General features: G+C 51.6%; 1 protein-coding gene across 1 annotated transcript; it reads right to left on the minus strand.

Moving 5' to 3' along the window:
* Nucleotides 1-628: 628 nt before the first annotated feature.
* On the minus strand, nucleotides 629-22644 carry LOC308658231 (uncharacterized protein; the record flags this gene model as incomplete). The annotated part of the gene is given in 20 exon segments (XM_081310828.1): nucleotides 629-816; nucleotides 916-950; nucleotides 1316-1536; nucleotides 1940-2065; nucleotides 2307-2471; nucleotides 3019-3114; nucleotides 3500-3560; nucleotides 4410-4624; nucleotides 6133-6605; nucleotides 6608-6775; nucleotides 6778-6836; nucleotides 13016-13214; nucleotides 13483-13517; nucleotides 14111-14331; nucleotides 14972-15097; nucleotides 15275-15439; nucleotides 17662-17757; nucleotides 17882-17942; nucleotides 19509-19729; nucleotides 22168-22644. Coding segments are annotated over 20 exon segments (3408 nt in total).
* Nucleotides 22645-23372: the final 728 nt, after the last annotated feature.

The following is a 23372-nucleotide window of genomic DNA, read 5'->3' on the forward strand; positions in this document are numbered from 1 at the left end:
GAAAAACTAGTGGATGACTTTGATCCATATAAACAGATCCTTCAGACCCCCCAGTGTCCACTTTCACCCAAGTTAATAGATGTTCAAGATGCTAGAGACTGCTCCCCAGGGAACAAACACAATGGCTCAGACTGAATGACAAAAGCATTTTATTGAAGATTCACCTGCAGATAGTTAAGAATGAGAAGAGTTGAATGGGACCTCTTGTCTTAACCTTGCAGAGCCCGTTGCTACCGGGTGATGGAGAGTGAGTTTGGTTCTCTTGTAGCTGGATATCCAGAATCGGGTGGGCAACAGTGTTGAGCTGGGAAGAAATGTGTGGCCCTGACAATTCTGGAGAGGGAGCTCCTGGTCATTTTCTCCTCTGTCCATGGGAGGTGAAAGCTGAGACCCCCTCCACTGGAGGTGAGTCACCAGGCCCAAGTCAAAAAGAAGCTACCGAACTCCAAGAGGGCAGAGTCCACATTCCAGACAAGATGGTCCTGGAGCAGAGATCCCAGAGGAGAGTCGAGGTGACAGCATCAGGGTGAACACCAGAAAGGGAAGGTGGAGATGAAGTAAAGGAAGCACAGGGACCGCAGGCCTGGGCCAGGTGGCATTTGGTTGCCAGCAAGGACCTTGTCTCCTCTTATCGGGGTTTTTTGCCCAGGGTGGTGGTAGAGATGATCTTGCTGCCGGAACTACCGCAGACACCACCGCCAAACCCAAAGCCACCTCCAGAGCAGGAGCCAAAACCACTACCCAGGCTAATTCCAGAGCAGCTTCCGCCGAATCCTCCACTGATGCCTCCAATACTGGAGCTACCACCAACCACGGCTGCAAGAAAGACAAGGGACACAGTTGTTCCCACAGTGCCCAGAACCCTCCACCCAGATCTGGGTGAACAAATAACAAGAAGGGACAGGAGGTACTTACAGATGCTCACGGCACTCTGGCATTCTCCAGACATCCTGTTGGGGAGAAAGAGCTGTGAGTCTCAGCGAGCCCAGAACCACAATTTGTTCAATAAGTAGGTCTCATGAACTGTCCTAAAAGAACAAGATTCTAAAGGCCAAGTGTGAACCTATTATTTACACCATCCTGGTTCTTTTTTTTAATACTTTTTTAGATATTGATGGACCTTTATTTTATTCATTTATTTATTTGTGATGCTGAGAATCGAACCCAGTGCCTCACACATGCTAGGCAGGTGCTCTACCACTGAGCCATAACTGCAGCCCCTCCATCCTGGTTCTTAATGCACCAGCACAACATTGAAGCAAGCAGCTCCTTGCCTCTCTGTTCCTCACGTCACCACCCTGCCTTCCTGCTTCACCTGCACTCCTCGCCCTCCAGCAGCTTTCGGTAGGTGGCAATTTCAATGTCCAGGGCCAGCTTCACGCTCAGGAGCTCCTGGTACTCGCGCAGCATCCGGGCCAGCTCCTCCTTGGCCTTCTGCAGGGCAGTCTCCAGCTCTGTGCGCTTGGTGTAGGCATCTTTGAGCGCCAGCTCCCCACGCTGCTCTGCGTCCGCCACAGACGCCTGCAGAGTCTGGCACTGTGGACAAGGACATTGGACAGGCAGCATCAGTGCCCTGTTTTCAAGATCTTTATACCTGGCCCTTCTCTTGGGCCAGTTTTCCTTGGGTTAGGATGTCAGGATTCCAATTGTCCCTCTTCCCATCTTGCCTGACCCTTAAGAATTTCATTCATTCCAGCGAGAGCCCACCACTGCCCCCATCAGACTGATAAGATAGACAGGCAAAAAAAAAAAAAAACCTGTGTACTGGGGCATCATCTCATGTCAACTAGGATACTGCTCAGAAGATCCAGGTGTGGCTTCTATAATGAGCTAGAAATGCCATGTAGATAGGCTCAGGGTCTTCTGACCTCATGCTTTACCTGCTTATCCACCCCAGGGCATCTACCTTGCACTTCAGCTAGGAGAAGGTGACACCCACCTGCTTCTTAACGTTCTCAATCTCTGCCCGCAGCCTCTGGATCATCCTGTTGAGCTCTGAGATCTCGTTCTTGGTGTTCTTCAGGTTGTCACCATGTTGATCAACTGAGTTCTGGAGCTGCTGGACCTAATGCCCAAGGATACATAGGGAATCACGGGTCAAGAGTATTTGGGTAGGGTCCAGTGAGAGTAGCCACAGGTGACAGGGATAGCCCAAAATGTCAAGTGTTCCCAAGCAGACCAGGATCAATGATGCCTGGGAGAATCTACCCGTCTCTAGATGCTCTTGGGATCAAGTGGATGAGCACCTGACATTAAGAGCAGAGTCCTAAAGTCACCCCCATCTCCTGAGACATCCTACCACCCACCTTGATCTGGTACAGGGCCTCGGCCTCAGCCTTGCTCTTCTGGGCGATCTCCTCATACTGGGCGCGGACCTCAGCAATGATGCTGTCCAGGTCCAGGATGCGGTTGTTGTCCATGGAGAGGACCACAGAAGTGTCACTGACATGGCTCTGGATCTGGGACAGCTCCTGCAAAGCAAATGTCTCCAGTCAGCACCCCAGGTGGTCTCCCCCTGAGCTCTGAGGCAAGCCTCTGGGTTGCAAGTTCAAATGCAAGTAGGGTTGGCATTCCCAATGTGTAGGGAGTGGAAAGAAGATACATTTTTAAGTAGAAATCAAATATTTGGTGACATCTCAGGAGAGGAAAAGCAATGCTTCTAATCTTTACTGCTCACTGGGAACTACGGCACTCCACGTCCAAAGCAACAGGTGTTCCATGTGTTAGATGGAAGGGAATGGAATGCATTCATTTCACCAGAAAAATGGTAGACAGTAATAAATTCCATCCCACACAATCTCAGCTATAATTTCTTCTTCTAAGACAACATCTGGTTTTGAGAAGCTCTCACTTGAATCCTTCACTTGGCTCCAACCCTTTCATCCATGACCCTGCTGAGAAGCCTCTGCCCTGAAGGAAGAGGACCAGAGTCCCTTCTAAGCACTGAATCCCAACCAGCAGCCTCAGAGATGGTGGAGGAGTCGCTTTCCGTGAATGGGGGGAGGAAGGAGTCCTCACCGCATCGTAGAGGACCCTCAGGAAGTTGATCTCATCATTCAGGCCGTCCACCTTGGCCTCCAGCTCCACCTTGGTCATGTAGGCAGCGTCCACATCCTGCAGGGGAAACAGGAGGAGAGAGGAGGAGCAGGAATGATCATGGGGACAAGGTATTAATCAACACCTGCAAGTGTTTTCAGTTGCATTTAGGAAAATCTACACAATGCCAGGTGAGGTGGCCAGGGACCAATTATTCACTCGATTCTGTCCCTGAAGCTACCTGAAGACATGGAACTTAATTGTCTACACAGACTTTCCTCCCAAGCTTCATTCCTGGAAACTTGGTTCCATTATCTGCTTCCTTCAGCTGCACAGATGTAGATAGTACCAAGTGAGGTGGAGATGAGCAGAGATGGGCCGTGGGTTCATGGCCAGATGAGGACCATCACCAACGGGGAGGGGTTCCCTAAAAAACACTTCCCCACCATCTTTCATGCCCCACCTTCTTGAGGACCACGAAGTCATTCTCTGCCGTTGTGCGTTTGTTGATCTCATCTTCGTATCTAGGGGTGGGGACAGGAAGGAAAAGACAAAAGCCCACAGTGAGTAAGTGTCTCTTGGATCTCTGCTGCTTGTTTGCAAACATCTATTTGGAAATATCCAGGTAATTAGCTGCATTTCCCATGTGCACAAATATCCACTCAATGTACATTTATTGAGTAACTACTATGTATGAGATAACAGGTCTAGGCCCTGGTGTGTTCAGAGACATAAAAACCAAATTTTACAAAGACGATTTTCAAGAGTTAACATGTGAGGTGAAACATCTGCAAGAAACTAATCAATGCTGTTTCCATGGAAGGAACTGTCCTTTGGGCCATTTTGGCAGATTAAATTCTCAAGAATGTTGCCAGCACTTCAGTTCCTCTATTTTGAGTGTGAGGGAATTGAGAGAGAGGGTGTGGGTCTTCATTTTATGTCTAGTGCTATGCTACATATATTTTCTCTCAATTAATTTCATTGAATTCTTATAACCCATAAGGTAGGAATAGTATCTCCATTTTAAAAAGTAAAGGATATCATCCCCATTGAGGCTTAAGAAAACTGAAGCGCAGAGAAGTTAAGCAACTTATCCAAAGTCACATAGCTAGTAAGTGAGGGAGTAGTATTCAAATCAGCTCCATCTGTCTCTACAATCTCTTTGCTTCTGACTGTGGGGCAACTTGAGGTAACTAGATCTCACCCTATGAAAATGTAATCATGTGGATGCAGGGGCACTGTCTAAAGGACCTTCCTGGACCGTTGGGATCTCTTCAGATCCTGAGGTTCTAAACCACTGGAGAGGAGCCCAAGGAGCCTGGGCCATGGCCAGGCAGATGCGTCAGATGGTCCCTTCCTTCCTCCCCACATACTTGGTCTTGAAGTCCTCCACACTGTCCTGCATGACCTTCAGCTCCGACTGCAGGCGCCCTTTGTCATTGACCAAGGTATCCAGCTGCTTCCTGAGGGCATTGATGTACGTCTCAAAGAAGGGATCGAGGTTTTTGCTGGATGTGGTGGTCGTCTGCTGCTGCAGGAGGTTCCATTTGGTCACCAGGACCTTATTCTGTTGCTCTAAGAACCGCACCTGTTTGAAGAGGGTACCAGACCACTGATGAGGTAGAAGGATCGAACCTTTGACTACGGGGGCCAACCAAAGCCAACGCCAACCCAGTTAATCCAAGGCAACCATGTAGCTCAAGAGTCACCCAAGTAGAGCTATCACATTGCAACTCCTAGTGAATGACCCTCATTCACTAGGGTCAACATGGTATCCCTGCTGCCCAGGGCTGTGGAGAACAGAGTATGTATGGCCAGAGCAGCAGGGCCAGTTTCCTAAGCACCGGCATTGAAAGGCCCCAGATGACCCACCAGAGAAGCAGGGAGCTTCTACGAAATAATTAAATAAAATGAGGGGATACAACCGTGATCTAAAGGCTCTTGCATTCAAGTGACCCTGACCCAAGGCAAAGAGTTCACTAAATACTTTTAAAATAAGCCTTCTTATCAATAGACCTGTGTGTCCCCATGAACAACCTGTGCGTGACAGTATGGCTATCTGTGAGCAACATCCTACTCCTGTTCTAATCTCAGCTAGACTCCATCCTGCCAGGGACATCCCTGGACTTTCCCTCTCTATGAAAAGATGTAGCCTGATAGGCCAAAGAAGCAGCTGAGTGTGACCTCTCCACCTATGGGCTTCAGAATAAAAGGAAAACAGGTAAAGAAGATTGATCACCACCTGGGCCGAAAGGGGGAGATGAGACGGAGAAGCCCCCAAAGAACTCTTATTCTTGCTTTCATGTCTCTGTGTCCTAGAGTCACAATGAAGCCTCCTTAAGTTACCGCGGGTTTATTCAAACTAGCAAGAGAAGTAAATGCACGCATTCAGCCTGCACGAGGAAGATTCATTCTTGCCCAAACATCTAAGAGGCCTAAGACTTTGATACGCCATGACCCAGGACAGCCGAGACCAAGGTGTTTACACTTGTCTACCTGGTCATCAATCTCAGGTGACTCAGCTCTCTGAGATGACCCGATCACCATAACCTACCACACTAGGCTGGGATTGAGCTTTAAGGACTTGGCTCTCCAAATGCTCATGAAGAGGAAGTTGGGCAACAAAAAGAAAAGAGAGACCCAGCTCCTCTTCAAACAGACAGTCGAGCCTACAGTGAGAAGAAACGAGATAACCTCCCAAGATCCTGCTGTGGCCTAGAATCTTCCATGGAAGTCAGCAAGTTGTTATGTGCAGAACCAGCTTGGTTTTCTTCAGCTCCCAGAACAGGAGTGCCAGTCGTTAAACTACTGACATTAACTGTTTTTTTTTTTTTTCCAAAACCAAAACCTAAGAGAAAAGCTAGGAAATAATGAGCCCATTTGTGACTAGAATCAGAAAAGCCAAGTGTTTTGCCTGGTAGCACACAGCTCGTCTGCCCTCTCTTACCACAGACTCAAAGTACCATCTGTCTCTCCTTCATCGCTGAAAACTGAGGCCCAGAAAAACTCAGTTGCTGTCCCTTTGCCTACAAGGAGCTCCAGTTCAGGGTTCCTTCCACTCACTGCCTCTCTCTGTCCAGGACATCAGTCACGCACCTTGTCGATGAAGGAAGCGAACTTGTTGTTGAGGGTCTTGATCTGCTCGCGCTCCTCAGTGCGCACTTTCTGGATCTCGGGGTCTATCTCCACGTGGAGTGGGGTCAGCAAGCTCTGGTTGATGGTGACCTCCTGAATCCCCCCAGCAGGGCAGGCAGCAAGGCCAGAACCACCCCAACCAAATCCACTTCCAAAGCCACCAGCACCAAAGCCCCCAGCACCAAAGCCCCCAGCACCAAAGCCCCCAGCACCTTGGCGAGACCCGGCCACACTGAGAGAGATGCTCTTGTGGCCACCAAGGTTGTAGAGGCTCCTGCTGCCGAAGCCCCCAGAGGAGCAGCGGCCTGCACCTCCAGACACGGAGCCAGAGCTGAAGGCAACCCTCTTGCCCCCACCAACAATGGCTGAGCCACAGCTGAAGCCCCGGGACCCGCCCCGGACACACTGCTGTTTGGCGATCATGGCTGAGGAAGCAGGACAAGCTTGGAGCTATGAGACAGAGGAGAGAGGGGCCAGGACGTGTGTGCTGCAGCCCTCAGCCTCCGTCTCTTATATGGGCTGGAGCAGCAGGGCTTGGTTGCAGGGGCATAAAGGGAAAAATCCAAAACATCTCTGGGCGTGGCCTTTGGCTCAGGCCCATCCTCTCACACCTGCTCAGCATGTCACTAAACACACCTACAAAAGTCATTCGGAGGGCGCAGGTCCTTGGATCCCATCCCATTCCCCTCTAGGAGAACCTGAACTGGGCCCTAAGGCCTCCTGGATCAAGGCCTTGCCCAGGCCCAGCCCTGCAGCCTCCCCCAACCGACCGGCCTTCCATCTCCCAGCACCATGGAGGCTTAGTGCTCCAGGCCAAGCATCCTGTCCCACCCCAGGAGCCTGGGCTCAGGAGCACAGCCTGCCGCCCACCAGTTCAGCACTCCTTGAGCAAGCCACCCTCTGAGGCTCAGGTGCTTAGCCTAAAAGTTGGAAATAATGCAAATGAACCAAGTGCTTTGGAAGCTGTGAGGAGCTGTTCAGACACTTGTCACCATTGTCATTTTTATTCTTCCACATGTGTCTGGCCCCATGTCACATTCAAAAGGAAAAGCCTTCCCTGACACCCTTCAGATCCAAGCAGAGCCAGGTACCGAGTGGAGAGAGGGAAAGGTAGACCTGGGGCCCTCCCCCTCCAGCCCTGGGGACCCCTGTGCTTCTGTGGTGGGAGCAGGGTGGCGCTCCAGTGCCCTGGATGGTGTGCACCTGCTGCTCCCTTTGCTGGCCACTCTGAGCTTTGCTGGGCTCCACCAGAACAGGGCACATTCTGGAATGATCCCAGTGTTCAGGACAGGAATTCATAACATTTTTGGTGCTAGGAACCTTCTGCAGAACACCATTCTGCAGAAACCCGCCTGTTCATGTGTAAAATTCTAGTTTCAAACCCTTATATTGTACAACAGATCTGTGTTCAGATGCCCCCCCCCCTGTTGCCACTAATTAGTTCTGCAGCCTCAGGCAGGTCACTTAACCCCTAAACACATCCAACTCATCTTCTCATCTATCCAACGGGACACCTGCCTCACAGGTAATGAGACAATTTGCCCACAGTGCCGGCCCCTAGGTTAGCAGACACTCATTCTCTTCCCGACCAGGCTTTGTCATTAACGCTCACGAAAAAAAGTTAGATGCACCTGTGTTCCCCCTCTGCCCCTCAGCCCCTCGTGGGGGAAATGACCCCAAATCTGAGGAGCAGCAGTGACCTATGTCTAGGTGAGTCCACAGGCTGGAGCTGGCCCTGGCCTAATGGCAGCAGAAGTGAAGACTCCCTCATCGACACAGGGAGGGCAGAGCCGTGAGGTGGGAGAAGGTGGTCAGGAACCCCCAGGGCTGCAGGGAAGGCCAGGCTGCCCGGGGTTCAGCCGTCTCTTCTCTCCCTCCTCCCTACCCCAGTCCCTCTCCCCTTGCCCAGCCACCGTCCAGGAGGCCTCTAAGCAAATGGAACTGGCAGAGGGGCTGGGGCTGTGAGTCCTGGAGGCCCAGGCCCCGCGAAACCATCCACAAGGGAAGGCTGGAACAGTGGCCAGTCCACTGGCAGCAGGGTACCTTCTAGACAGGCCTGTCTCCTTCAAGGGAAGAGACTAGACATTCGCTCTTTCTTTCAACCAGTATTTATTGAGTACCGAGTTAGTGCCAGGTGTGATGCGGGATGCTTCACATACACTAGACAAGTGGTCTCCTTGGAGGCTCTCTGCAGCTGGCCTCGCTGACTCTGTTACACTCGATGACTTGGACACTCAGAGAGGCCAAAGAGCTCCCAGATTTGCACAGCATGTGGTAGAGCCATGACTTGTACCCACATCAGACTGGTCTCAAAGGCTCTGTGCTCCAGGCCTCTCACCCATCCTTTCCTGCCTGGTATGAAGTGAGTATGTCCATTTTGTGCATTTTGTGAACCAGCCAGTCCAGAAGCGAGCACCCGAGCAAACCTGACTGAGCCTGCTACTCAGGAGCAAAGGGCCTGGAGGGCACTGGCCTCCCAGTGAGGATCCCCTGGGGATGTCCACCCGTCTCCCCTGGGAGCAGGGAGTTCTGCTCCCTGGGAGTCCCCCATCAGGGAACTGAGTCTAATTAACTGGTCCCTGCCCCCAAGGGGAGGTGGGCTGTCCCCCACGTGTGGGCCTGGAGCCCCGTGCCCACCACCTCGTCTCCATCTCTGCACCTCCACCAACCACTCTACCCTCTGCTGCCCCCAAGGGTTTGATGGAGACTTTCATGAACTTGGTGGATGTTTGCATCACCAGACATGAAGCGCCCAGTGGCTCGTGTCCCCTGGGTCTTGTAGCACCCCAGCACTAGGGAGAGAAGACGCAGGCACAGCGAGCCTAGGGCTGCATCTAGGGGCCCAAACAAAAACCAAACAAGACTGGAGGACACTTCCAGGGGAACCAGACGTAAAGTGATGGATGTTATTTGTGCCTGTGGGGCCCCAAACTGCAAACTCCACTGAGGACTTTCTGGAGGTAACTGGAAGCATATGCCATCCCTAGGACAAAAAGTAAGATGATTTTTTTATCTTAAAAATGGTGTGTAACCAACGTGATTCTGCAATCTGCATTTGGGGTAAAATTGGGGGTTCATAACCCACTTCAATCTAATGTATGAAATATGATATGTCAAGAGCTTTGTAATGTTGTGAACAACCAATAAAAAAATTTAAAAAAAAATGGTGCTTTTCAAGTAGAAGGGACTTCCTTAGAACTGCCATTATATATGAACACTAAGTGCTCATTCCTCACAACAACCCTACTAAAGTGGTGTTGCTATGCCCAGTTTAGAGCTCCAGCCACTGAAGCTCAGAGAGGCTATGTAACTTGTCGAGATCACACAGCTAGGAAGTAATGGAGATGGGAAACAGTCCCATTCATTTGTCTGACTTCAGAGCTTGTGATCTTCACTTCTAGACTGCAGTGAATTACATGGTGACTCTGCCCTACAGGTCCACCATTACAGCAATAGGATCTTGCCAATAGGTTATGTGTTCCACGGACATGGCTCAGCTCCTTTCTGTCCTTACTCTTGTCACATGATTTGTTGCTTGTTTTATGTGGCCCGGTTCTTACAGGTACTTGACAACACTGTCCTGAGGGGCTAACCCTGTGTCCTCCAATTAATTAAATCTAAATTTATCATAAACCCAAATCAATCAGAAAGTCCTAGTCTAGCATCATATCCTGTGGCCTTTTATTAAATCAGAATTGCCAGAAGTTCACAAAATCCTTGAACTATATCCTAAGAAACTAAAGGTAGACGTAAAGAAGAACTTTTCAACCAAAAGAGCATTTTCCCCCTATGGTGAGAGAAGAAGAGAGAAGAGTTTCTCCTTCCGGGACTGCTGTCTCCTTCCCACCTAGCCAGAGGTGGCCAATGGAGTGAGGTTCTCCCTGGCAGTGACAGCTGAGAGCTGGGCCCCCTCCCCACACCCCAGTCCCCCACACAGCTTTTACTGGTGCCCTCGGTGACCCTCCTTCCTCTGGCAGCTGTTCCTGATCTTGACATGGGGCGGGAGCAGGGCGGGAGGGTGTGCCCGCCTAGGGCTTTCGGGGTGAGCCCTGGGATTACAGATCCTGAGGCCCTCTGTCACTGTTGCCCCAAACCCGGTGCATGGTGTGAGAAAATGCTCCCGCCCTCCCTGGCCAGGTCCGTGCCGTGCCCCGCTCCGCCACCCAGCCTTGACGTTCTGAGTCACTCTCAGGGAGCAGCAGCCAACAAGGGGATCAGAGATTCTGCAGAGAAGGGCCGTCAGCATTTCAGGAGGAGGCCGCGAGGGCAAGAAGAGGGCAGGGACTTAGATCAGGGGAGGGGTCTGGCCCAGGGCCCTCTTCCCCAGGGCTGCAGAGCTGCCCTCTTGGTCTCTTCCCTGGGCATGTGCCAGCAAGGGCTCCCCAACTTCTGGCAGCGAAATTACTCTTGCAACAAAGTAACACAGGGAAAGCAGAGGAAGGACCCAAGCTCCCTGCAGCCTGCTGTCCTCCAGGCCCCCTAGAGCACCCCTGGGGTCCCCAGGTCCCAGGAACTCTGTATGAAAATCTTAGCAAGGATTTCTGAGTAATATGATGTGGATCGGAGCTCCTGGGTGGCAATGTAACCGCTGAATTTTATTTAACTTCATGTTTCATTAAAACTGACCATTGTTCTATTTCTAAGCCCTAATTTTAAATTCAATAAAGTTTTTTTTCACTCTGTTATTGGTTTATGGTGGCTTTTAGACAAGTTCTTCCCTCTCTCAGCCCATCTTCTCACCTACAAGATGACACGTTTGGACAAGAGTATATTTAGCACCTTCTCTAGCTCCAGTACCCGCTGCTTCTCCGTTTCCTTTTCTGAACAACTGGCATCAACCAGTGGTTAAGAGCTTGGACTATGCAACCAGATCGCTTGGATTCCATAGCCAGCTCTGCTACTTACTAGCTGTGTGATCCTCAACAAATTACTTAACCACTCTGTGCCTTTTCTTTCTCATCTGCCAATGGGGATGATAACAGTGCATCTATCAGAGGTTATTGGGAAGATTGAGTCTGTTTGAGGCTTAGTAGCACCCAGTAGGCACTCAGAAAACTTTAGCTATTATCACTAAAGCGTGCACATCGGGAGCGGTCTGCACCCCTGAGAAGAGATGGGTCATCCTGCGACTGTGGCTAACTCCCAAACTCAGGAGCACCCGGGTGAGGGGAGCAGAATCTTCATGCTCGCCCTTGTGTTCTAAGCCATGCTGAGGGTTCCGGCCAGAACCCCTCTGCTGGCACCCCTTGCCCTGCAGAAACTTGACCAGCTCCCCAGACTCCTCTGAGGAGGACCCCATGTCTAAGCTCCAGCGACAGCCGGGAGCTCTCCAGGAGGGAGGGCCCAGCGCAGCTTGCACACGGGACAGGAAGGAGCTGGTGGCAGGACTGGGCGCCCCCCCCCCACCAAGCCTGGGCTGAGCAGGCAGCCTGCAGGAACTGCAGGAGCATAGATGGAGGAGGGGGTCCCGCTGGGGCAGAGAGCTCTGGAGCTGAAGAGGGGCGCAGATCTGAGTCCCAAAGGAGGGAGGGTCATAAGATCTGGTGAGAGGCAGAGGCAGGGGCAGAACGGAGGGGGTTCAGGGGAGGAAGGACTGAAGGCTGGAAATGGCAGCCCCAGTGCCTCGGACCCACCCCCAACAGCTGCCTTCACATTAGACCAGCTCAGTGCCCAGACCCGGTGAGAAGACCAGGATGTGGCAGTGGGCTTGAGGGCTCATTCTGGGAGCCTCAGTTGCCTCACCTGTAAAATAGGGGATCACATACCCCCCATTGAATTCTGGGGTGAAATAACGTATTTGTAAACCATAAAATCCAATTGAACGTGCATTGGCATGGACGACTGAATACGGGGGCTGAGAGAGAAACCATCTCACTCCAAGAAGGTGGGAATCCAGAAGTCAAGGGGAAGGGAAGTATGCTTAACTCATGCTTTCCTCACAATCCTGATTTTACAAAGGAGGCAACTAAGGCTCAGAGTGGTTAATCGACTTGCCCAATGTTGCATAGCTAGTAAGTGGCAGAACTGGAATTTAACCTGAGTCTGCCTAGTTCTGAAGCCCAGGATCTCTGCACTGAACAAATCACGCTGCCTGCCCCTCAGAGAAATGAAGGGCTGAATGAGCACCAGGGGGCATGCTGAGTGACAGGCAGCCCCCCAGCAGGTGGGTCAGGCCTTCAGCAACGTCCATCCTCCCTCAGAGCCTCAGGGTCCTCCCACAGCTACACACAGGCCCTGGGGGAGCAGCAGCCTAGAGCAAATATACTTTGGCCCTCAAGGTGACGGGGACATAGTGAGTGTGTGGTGGTCAACCATCCGGTGCTCATTGATTGACATGACTCACTTCCCAGGCAGGACAGACTGCAGCCACAACCGCTGACTGGAGTTGAAGTTTATTGAGACATATCACAGGCACAGACCGGGGACGCGGTGGAGGAGGGGGTGGGTGACTGGGGAGGTTGGAGGATCTTGGGGAACCACTCTTCACTTCCCCCTTCCTCCCCCGCCAGCCCTGGACTCCCAGCAGAAAGACAGAGGTGGTGAGCGAGACAGAGGTGGCCTGGGACACCCAGTCTCCTCTCAGTGGTCACCATCAGATCACTCGACCATGCTGCTCAAGATGAGGACCTTAACCTCCCAACCCACGGCACCTCCCAGGAGAAAAACTGGGTAGATTTGAGCCTTTCCCCCAAGACAAATCGTACCCAAATAGTGTGGTGTGAAAAAACACAGGTCTGTGGTCCCCAGGGCTGTTCCTGAGAAGGTTGGAGAGGGTAGCAGGGATGGGGATGGGGCAGCAAGAGGACTGCAGGGCCCCCGGCATGCACATCTCAGAGGCTAGTACCTCCGGCTGGACGTCTTGACCGTGGTGGTCTTCCGCAGGATGGAGGTGCCCCCGGAGCCAGCCCCGCCTTTGACATTGCCGTAGCCCACGTTCGTGCTGAATCCAGCCTTGAAGCCACCCCCACTCCCACCTAGGGAGACGCCACCCCCAAAGCCAGCCGCACTGCCTCCAACCATGGTGGTGGAGTTGCCAGTCACAGCTGCAAGGCAAAGGGTCTGGATTAGGCCAGAGGCAGTGCCAGGAAAGGGCTGGCAGGGCAGGGGCGGGGGGTGCGGCGCAGAAGATCATCGAAGGACTGGAACTTTGGAAATTTCCCATGGGAACTGGGGAGGGGAGCCCAGCACAGGGAGCTCGCTCTCCGGGAGGCTCTGAAGGAGAGCACACTTTAGGGCAGGTTCAGGTTGAATGGACAGAGTGTTCTGGGGCCAGGCCAGGGGTGGGGCAGGAAGGGAGCAGCAGATACTCACAAATGCTGACAGCGCTGGGACATTCTCCAGACATCCTAGGGAAGCAGAAAGGCCAAGAGAGGGGTCAGTGACCCCAGGAACCAGGGAGAAAACCCGCATTAGATTACATTAGACTGTATCAGGGCCAAGACCAGGTGACAGTAACAAGACCAGGAGACATAAGTGTGTGCATGCAGCTGGACTGGGACCCGTGGTCCTCCCATCATGCCCTAAACCAGTCCTCTGGGACCATCATGCCCTAAACCAATCCTCTGGCCACGCCCCCACACACACCTGCCTCCCCCACCCAGGACCATGGTTTCCATCCCAGCTCCGGGGGAGACAGAGTCCCTGGCCTCACAGAGCTGCCCCAGTCCTGCCCACTTCCTCTCCACATCATGCTGAGGGAGATGTGGTTTTGCGGGGGTTTTGGTTTTTTTCAAAGTTTATACTGGCTTCCTTTCTCCCTGGCTGCAGCCACCCCCAAGATTAAGGATCAAGTTTGCGCCACCCTGGAAATAAGCAGCAGAGGCAAGGAGTCCATGAGGGGAGGGAAGTGTCCCCGAGGTGAGTCAGGACCCCCTCCCGGTGCTTCCTCCTCCCAGGGGACAGGGACAGGAAGCCCTCAGTGGGGCAGAGGGGCCACCACCTGCTCTCCTCGCTCTCCAACAGCTTGCGGTAGGTGGCAATCTCCACGTCCAGGGCCAGCTTGACGTTCATGAGGGCCTGGTAGTCACGCAGCAGCCGGGCCAGGTCCTCCTTAGCCTGGTGCAGGGCCGTGTCCAGATCCCCGAGCTTCTTCTTCGCATCCTTGAGCGCCATCTCCCCACGCTGCTCCGCTTCGGCGATGGCCGCCTGCAGCTGCTGACACTGCCCCAGGGGTGAGAGGTGTTGGGAACACCCTCTAGGGTCATCCCATTCATCTCTCTGCCCTCAAGTCAGGAGTCACCTTCCCCAAGTCCCTGCCCCAATCAAGGGGGAAAGAACAGAAAGAGAAATATGCCTCTGAAAGAAGGATTATTAGAAAGCAGGATCATGTGGCAGCACTGGGAAGCCTTGACTGAAGTCTAACTTCAATCCCTCCAGCTGCAGCTCAGACCAGTGCTTCAGAAGAGATAGAATAAATGATGCAATCTCACTATTAGCCAAAGTCTTTGTTCTGATCTGGAGAAGAATTTGTGCTTTTCAGCCATACCCTAGATGGGGTTAGCCTCTGTGACCTGGATTCTGGAACCTTCTGCCTCCTCCAAGAGATGGGATGGGTCAATCTCCTTAGAGGAAGTAGCCAACCTGCTCTATGCTGTGTGACCTTGGACAAGCCCCTTCCCCAAGTCTCTGGGCCCCAGTTTCCTATCCTGTAAGTGGAACACATTGACCTTGATGATCCAGCAGCTGAGTCGTCCCATCTATCAGAAGAAGAGCCGCCCTTGCCCCTCAGGGTGACCATGGAAGAAGGCCCTCCAGCCCTGCCAACACCTGGCCTGACCCCGAGGCCCAGAGAGAGGCCTACCTGCTTCTTGGCTGCATCCACCTCACTCTGCAGCCTCTGGATAGTGCGGGTAAGCTCCGCAATCTCGTTCTTGGTGTCCCGCAGGGTGTCCCCATGCTTCCCAGCCGTCACCTGCAGCTCCTCGTACTGGAGCCCAAAGAAGCAGCAGTGAGCATCAGAGAGTGAGCACCAGGACCAACCCAGAGCCACCTGCCAGTGGAGGCCTGTGGAGGCTGAGTATATCTGGTCCCTAGGGCTCCCACGTCCCAGTGGCCCAGGCCATCGGAGGTCTGTGCCCAATCCCTGACCAGCTGTTCTTCTCACCTTGGTCTGGTACCAGGCCTCGGCCTCCGCCCGGCTCCTCTGGGCGATCAGCTCATACTGGGCCTTGACCTCGGCAATGATGCTGTCCAGATCCAGGCTGCGGTTGTTGTCCATGGACAGGACGACATTGGTGTCAGACACGTGGGTCTGCACTTGGCTCAGCTCCTGAAGGAACACAAACAGCTACTACCAGGGTGGGGTGGGGAACAGGGAACAAGGACAGTCATGGTATCAGGAGGGCCATCCTAGGCTTCCCCAGGAACCCCCCTACAAAGAACCCATGACTGCAGGAAGAGACTTCGGTCTCCCCGCTTGTCACCTGGGCTCCCATTTTTATAGCCTTCATTTATTTTTGTACATTTGCAGGCCACCAAGAGATCAGAGAGGAGAAAGGGAACACGCACTTTCAGCTCTAACGCTGGTGATGAGGCCCAGATGGCTTCCTCTGATCACTCCAGACTTTCCTGATACTCTTGGGCCCTTCCTGTATTTCTAGAGTCCGTCGCATTTACAAGCAAGCAGGGAAGGTGACAGAGAGGGAAGATGATAGGGAGCTGAGGGTCTCTGTGTCCTGGTCACTGGATCATGACTACATTGGCTCCCAGGGGCTCTGCCTCTCTCTCCCCTGGTCCCTCCTGGGCTGCCACCAAATTGCCCTAAACCCCATTACCCTTCCCTTAAGTTGGGTCTCCTTAAGGGTCTCCTTAAGTTGCTTAGGGCCTCATTAAACTGCTGAGGCTGGCTTTGAACTTGTGATCCTCTTGCCTCAGCCTCCCAAGTCCCTGGAGTTACACTGTGCCTGGCTACACTGGAGTTTTCAAATAACTAAATTGGGTTAGCAGGTAGCTGTGGTGGAGCGCTTGTTTCGCATCATGGGGGGCCTGAATTCCATCCCCAGAAACACACACATGAAAAAAAAATCTAGATCAAATAACTAAACTAAAAGTTTACCCAGTCTACAGAGGACCCCGAGCAGGGCATTACTAGTACAGTGGAGAGCGGAATCAAGATTCTCCATGCCCGCATGGCTTCAAATGATGGGATGAAACCACAGGAAAGAAAAAAAATGATTAACTCCTGCATTCTGTTCCAAAAATTCAACTCCCTAAATACAGAAAGTTGGAGAAGAATAGATGCTAGTCTCCCTTGAAAACATTCATGTGAAAAAATCCAAGGGTTGTCCAGGGATAAGATGGCTCCTATAAAGAATACACAGACTGGGGCAGCATTAAGCTGCATGGATGGACATCAGTTCTCCCTCCCGACCCTCTGTTTTCTGACTATATCACTTAGAATCCTGTTTCCTGGAAAGCACCATAGCAGATACCCGTAATCCTCACCGCTTAGGAGGCTGAAGCAGGAAGTTTGCAAGTTCAAAGCCAACTTGGGCAACTTAGGGAGACGCTGTCTCAAAATAGTTTTCTATTTTATTATCCTTTTATTTTATTATTTTATTATTATTCTCTTTTTAGGGATGGGGGTGCATAGCTGCATGGTAGAGAGCCCCTGGGTTCGATCCACCCAAAAAAAAAAAAAAAAAAACTGTTTCCTGAAGTTTCTCACAGATTTTTTGTTCCTTCATCATCCTGGCCACTAAAAGACTGTTGTGGGAAAGACAAGTGTCACATGGAGGACAACTGGATACATGTAGCCCAGAGGGCAGAGTCAGGACCAGTCAAGAGACGAAATGGGAACAAGATTCAAGTCAGGTTTCTAAGAGAGCACTCAAATGGCAATGCCTACCCTCAAAAACAGTGAGCTCCCTGCACTAGGAGTTCTAGGGGAAGCTACCTGAGCCCTGTCAGGGAAGTCATAGGAAGGTTCTTACACTGGACCCAGGATTAGCCTTGTGGTCCCTGATGATCTGAGGAGCCTACGATTCTCTGGCCACTTTGTGTTAAATTCAACCCTATCACCTTAGTCTCCAAGGCCCCCTGTCTCCTGGGACCCCACTTGGATCCTTTGATCTACCCACTGCCCCCACCTCATCTCCTGCCACAACCTGGAACCCTTTCCCTCCTCTCTGCCCATCTCTGCTCCTCCATCCTTTGCTCCAATACAAACTGGATAGGAAGAGGGCAACTGAACAGTGTGATGAGAGCCAGATTCTGGAGTTCAAAGTCAAGTTTGAATCCTCACGCTGCCTCATCCTAGCTCTGTGACAGTGGACAAGTTACTCTTTGTGTCCTTGACTATGAAGCAGAGACAACAATAGTACCTACTTTAGGAAGTTGTGGAGAGGATTCTCTAAGAGGATTCTCTAAGAGTGCTAATTAAAGGATTAACATCCCATCTTTTAACAAGTTGCGCTGGTAAATTCAGTTCTGATCTCCGTGGGGAGTCCCCAGCACTGTAAGGGAATCCTCCCTGTCCTTTGGCCACCTCACCATTTCGTAGAGAGCCTGGAGGAAGTCAATCTCCTGGGTCAAGGAGTCCACTTTGCCATGCAGATCCATTCGGCCCATATACGCAGCATCCACATCCTGGGGGGAGGGGATAGGAGAGAGCAAAGGAGATGCTCCATTGACAGGGGTCTCATCTCTCTGGGACAACCCAGCACCCTGGCAGCCAAAGGACCACCTCCCCAGCTCCCCACTCCCTGCTCACCTTCTTGAGCACCACAAACTCATTCTCCAAAGCGGTGCGCTTGTTGATTTCATCCTCGTACCTGTTATACAAGGAAGGCTCAGCCCAGTTCTGCCTTTTAGGCATTGGACCCTCCTGGCTTTAAGGAAGCCCTGATGGGTCCCCCATTGTCCAAGAATGCTTTTGGGGAGCAATTTTTGTTGTTTTTGTTTTGCAATACTGGAGAGGCCTTGTGGTCCCTGCTGATCTGAGGAGCCTACAATTCTCTGGTCACTTCATGTTAAGTTCAACCCTGTCACCTTAGCCTGAACCCAAGAGTGCTCTGCCACTGAGCTACCTCACAGCCCTTTGTATTACATTTTGAGACAGGATCTCACCCTGTCATGCATCACCATGCCCAGCTTGGGAGCAATTCTTTAATGTGACTAATCATTGAAAAAACTTGGGGTACTGTCTTTGTTTAAGCATTCTCTCTCCCAATCCTTTCCTGAGGAAAGGGACACAACTTTATGCAATAAATATGACAATCAACAGCAGCCATGTCTTTGGAAGAGAGCCCCTGCAGAGGCTTTATAGGAGCAACCAAAGATGTGCCAAAATGGTTACCTTTGCATTCACTTTCAACAACTGGATGTCACTTCAAACAACCAATGCTTCCATATCCATTTCTGTTGAGACTTTTAAGGTTGAGAAATTGCTAGTGTCAAGTTATGGAAAAACTTGTGACTTCAGGGTCTGGGGTTGTGGCTCAGTGGTAGATCACTCGCCTAGCACAAGCAAGGCCCTGGGTTCAATCCTCAGCACCACATAAAAATTAATTAAATAAAGGTATTGTGTCCAACTAAAAAATAATTTTAAAAAAACTTGTGACTTCAAATTATAAATATACATATCCACCATCCTCAATAAGTGAACCTTATTTGGAGCTCAGTTCCAATGAACTGTATTGTTAAATTTATGACATTCATGGAACAATTAAAAATTCAAAACTGGATGTTTGATGATATTGAGGAATGACTATTTTGTGATTATAATATTATGTTCATGTTTTATTACATTAGGCAGGCAAACTATATAAATAGATCTAGTAAAACATTTGTGAATAAAATGATTTGATGACTGCAATTTCTTCAAGACAATAAGGAAGGAGGAGTGGGTAGAGGGAGAGATGAACTGAGATTGGCTATGAGTCAATAATTATTAAAGTTGAATGGAACATGAAGGTTCAATGTACTATTCTCCCTACCTTATAGAAATGATTTTTTTTTTTGTACTGGGGATTGATCCCAGGGGCGCTTTACCACTGATCCCCATCCCCAGCCCTTTCTATGTTTTAATGAGAGATAGGGTCTCACTAAGTTGAATAGGGCCTCACTAAGTGCTGAGACTGGCTTTGAACTTGCAATCCTCCTGCCTCAGGCTCCCAAATTGCTGCAATTACAGGTATGTGCCACCATGCTTTAAAAAAATTATTTTTAACTACAAACAATACACAAACTAAGTCACCAATTCTCCAGGCAGCAGCAGGTCCCAGAACTGAGCATCCGAGGGAAACAGGTAGATTCTAGAACCCTGGGAGTGGGAGGCTCCCTCCAGGAGATTCCCACACTGCCCCTTGCCCTAGGCCAGCCTGCCCAGTTCTCCTCACTTGTTCTTGAAGTCCTCCAGGAGATCTTGCACGTTCCTCAGCTCCAAGTCCAATCTCCCCCGCTCGTCCTGCTTGCTATCCAGCTGCCTCCGCAGGCTGCTCAGGAAGGCCTCAAAGATGGGCTCCAGGTTGTTTCTGGTGACACCCATGTTCTGGCTTTGCTCCTGCAGCAAAGCCCACTTGGTCTCCAGCACTTTATTCTGCTGCTCCAGGAAACGTACCTAAGCCACAGAAAAGAAGGGTATCATCCTCTGGCCACAGGAGGGACTGAGGACAGGGACCACCACCCCCTTGCATCCCAAGTCAGCATCACAGTGGCAGAGCAGAAGCACCTGCACCCTGCTGAGGGGAGAGAGTCCTGAGGGGACAAGTGCTGAGGGGAGCATCTCTGCTGGCATGACAGCCCCACCTGATGAGAAGGACTCTTAAGAATTAACAAACACAAGAGCCCTGGCTCAGACATTTATAGGTTGGCCTTGGTCACACCACTTCTCCCTTTCTTGCTTGTCCTGAGTAAAAAAGACCAGGTCAATTCTGAATTCTGAATCCTAATTCTGCACCAAAATCAACTGTCAAAAATGCTGATAAGGCTAGGTACAGTGGTGCACTCCTGTAATCCCAGCAGCTTGGGAAGAAGGAGGATTGCAAGTTCAAAGCCAGTCTCAGTAACTTAGCAAGGCCCTAAGCAACTCGGTGAGACCCTGTCTCTACATAAAATATAAAAAAGGGCTGGGGATGTGGCTCAGTGATTAAGTGCCCCTGGGTTTAATCTCCAGTACAAATATAAATAAATAAATGCTAATAATATACACACAAGCAAGAGAGAAAAATTATGGCCAAATGTTGAAAACTACTAAATCTGAAAGCCTATGTAGAGGCATGTTGGGCTATTCTTGCAACTTCTCTGCAAATTCCTCAATTTTTATGTTTTTTATTTGTTTGGTTGATCGGTTGGTTTTGGGGTTTTTGCTGTTTTGTTTTTGCTTTTTAAATATCTATGCCTGGGACCAATTCTACAGGCCTAGAAGGAGGCTCAGAGGGTGGGTTAACAGCACTCCCCAGGAAGAGGGGACGGCTCTGCCCAGCCAGACTCTGAAACACCAGACACACATCTCTCACCCTCCAGTGACCAGGCAATGATTCTGGAAGCCCAAGAAAAGGTTTTGCCTATTTGACCCCTGGGACAGTCCCACAAAAGAACCAAAAGTCACTAGGGGAGAGAACAAGGAGGTAGGCGGGAGGTCTTGCTTCATCCGAATCTGCCGTCCTGTCTCTCCACCTCCACAGGGCCTGAGCCACCGTCACACCACAAGAGAGCTCCAGGTAGCAGGTGAACCTCTTGGTGCCAAGGACGATGGGCTCCAGTTCTGCCTCTGCCTTCATGTACCTGTATGAGTCTGGGAAAATCCCTCAACCTTTGTAAATCTCAATTTTCTAATCTCAAAAATGGTACCAGCCCAACACAATGGCACAGCCCTCTTAATCCCAGCAGCTCGGGAGGCTGAGGCAGGAGGATTGCAAGTTCAAAGCCAGCCTCAGCAACTTAGCAAGGCCCTAAGCAACTCAATGAGACCCTGTCTCTAAATAAAATATAAAATAGGGCTGGGGATATAGCTCAGGGGCTAAGTACTTCTGGGTTTATTCCCCAGTATCAAAAAAATGGTACCAGAGTCAGGGAACAACTGAGGGTATTGCATGAAAATGGGGATGTGAGTGTTCTTTGAGAAAGCACAAATCACTGGACCAAATACAAATCATCTTTCCCAACGTGACCCCACTTCCAAGGCTCAGGGCCAAGAAAGACAAGGCCAGAAGGATGTAACAAGAAGTGCCAGAAAACAGTACAAGAGTCACCCTAGTCAGCCTGGAGGCCAGAGAAGGATGCAGACACTCCCAGTGTGCAACAGTCCAAACTCCACAGCCTCAGGTCTTGGTAACCTGGTGACCACCCACCTCATTGTCCATCCCAAACTGAGCTTCTTGACTTCAGCAGGGAGCAGAAAAAGGAGAAGCAATGGAGGACTTCCCCTGAGACCCCCCAACTGTGTTCTGAACACATCTTGCCCTTAGGCCTCCTCCAAGCCTGAGAGAGCAGGGACAGACGGGGGCCAACCTCAGCTTTGGATAACTTGTTGAACTCCCAAGTCACAGTTTCCCCAGCTGTAGAATGACAAAAATACAGTAAGGGCCACCACACTAAGAGGAGCAGCAAGGACTATCCAAGTTTTGATTCTGAGACAAGACTGCCATGTGGTTATATTAGGGATGACCATAGGGCTGGTACTGTGGCTCAGCGGTAGAGCGCTCACCTCGAACATGTGAGGCCCTGGGTTTGATCCTCAGCACCACATAAAAATAAATAAATAAAATGAAGGTATTCAATGAAGGTCCAACTACAACTAAAAAATAAATATTAAAAAAAAGGATGACCATAAAAAAGGCTCCTTCCCCCCCCCCCCCCCCCCGCCATCACTGGGCTTGGCCAGGAGGCCTTGTGCGTAGAATGAAGATTCTACCGAAAGAGGCGGAGGACCATCCCCATCCACATCTCAGCACCAGACTCGGGCGCAAGGAAACCAAATCCTCCCACCCAGCCCCACCCCAGTGTCTGCCCCTGCTCCCTCCCTTAGAGGCCCTGCGTCCACTCCATGCCCCCCACCTTGTCAATGAAGGAGGCGAACTTGTTGTTGAGGGTCTTGATCTGCTCACGCTCCTGGGTGCGCACCCGCTGGATCTCTGGGTCTATCTCCACATTGAGGGGGGTCAGCAGGCTCTGGTTGACAGTAACCTCCTGGATTCCCCCTGGAGGACAAGCAGGCCCGAAGGTCTGCCTGCCAGCCCCCAGGCCCATGTAGGCCCCACTGCCAAAGCCGAAGCCCCCCAGAGCCCGGCCCGAGGAGGCCCCTCCGGCCACACTGACAGAGATGCTCTTGCTGCCTCCCAAGTTATAGAGGCTCCGGCTGCCAAAGCCACTGGTGCTGGGGCCACAGCGAGCCCCCCCACCACCACCACTGCTCCGGGACATGGTCACCGAGCTGAAGCTGGTGCGGGTTCGACACCCGCCCCCTCCGCTGGCTGAGTTGGAGCTGAAGCCTCCTTTGGTTGAGTAGGTTTGCCGAGACAGGGAGGATCTCATGGCTGGCAGAGCGGCGGAGAGCAGGCTGAGAGCAGGAGGCAGCGCCGGAGCTGCTGAGCCACCAATGGCGTTTTTATCTTCTCCCAGCTGGGCTGGTTCCTGGGCTCCACACGAACCCCTGCCCCCTTGTCCCAGGAGGAGAGGGAGGGGCCATGGGCCTGGAGGGAGTCCCCTCTCCCCCAGCAGGCAGGAGGGGCTGGCCCCTCCCAGCCCTCACCTGTGCTCCAGAGCTGGGGCTGAGCAAGACTCTCCCCCTCAGGCAGTCCTCACTTTGAACAGGATGATAAGGGCTCCCACGGCCACCCCCAACACCCAGTGGCTGACTGGTTCTCCTCCCACCCAGCCCTGGTGGCCTCAGTCAATGGGACTCTGTGTTCTATGGGCTTCCTCCCAAGGCCCAGTTGTAAGCCAAGGCCCCAGGGCCCTCTGCTGTGCAGGTGGAAGGAAAGGAACGTTGGGCAACTGGCTGCTGAAGAGTGCCCAGGCCTGCTCCAGTCCCACCTCCTGGCCCACGGGCAGCCTCCATGTTGCCTCCTAGCAGGTCCTGGGTTGGGGGCACAGGTGACAGGGTGGCAGTCTGCTCTTTCGACTGGCAGATGTCTGTTGGGTAGAGATACTGTGTGGAGCAAAGTGAATTCAAGGACATAAAGAGGCCCCTGCCCACCCATGGGCTATGGGCACATGATGAGGGGTAGAAAGCCCTGGGGTCTTCAGGAATCTCCCTGGGG

This window comes from Spermophilus citellus (genome assembly GCF_964194105.1).
Source record: "Spermophilus citellus genome assembly, chromosome: 10".
NCBI lineage: Eukaryota > Metazoa > Chordata > Mammalia > Rodentia > Sciuridae > Spermophilus > Spermophilus citellus.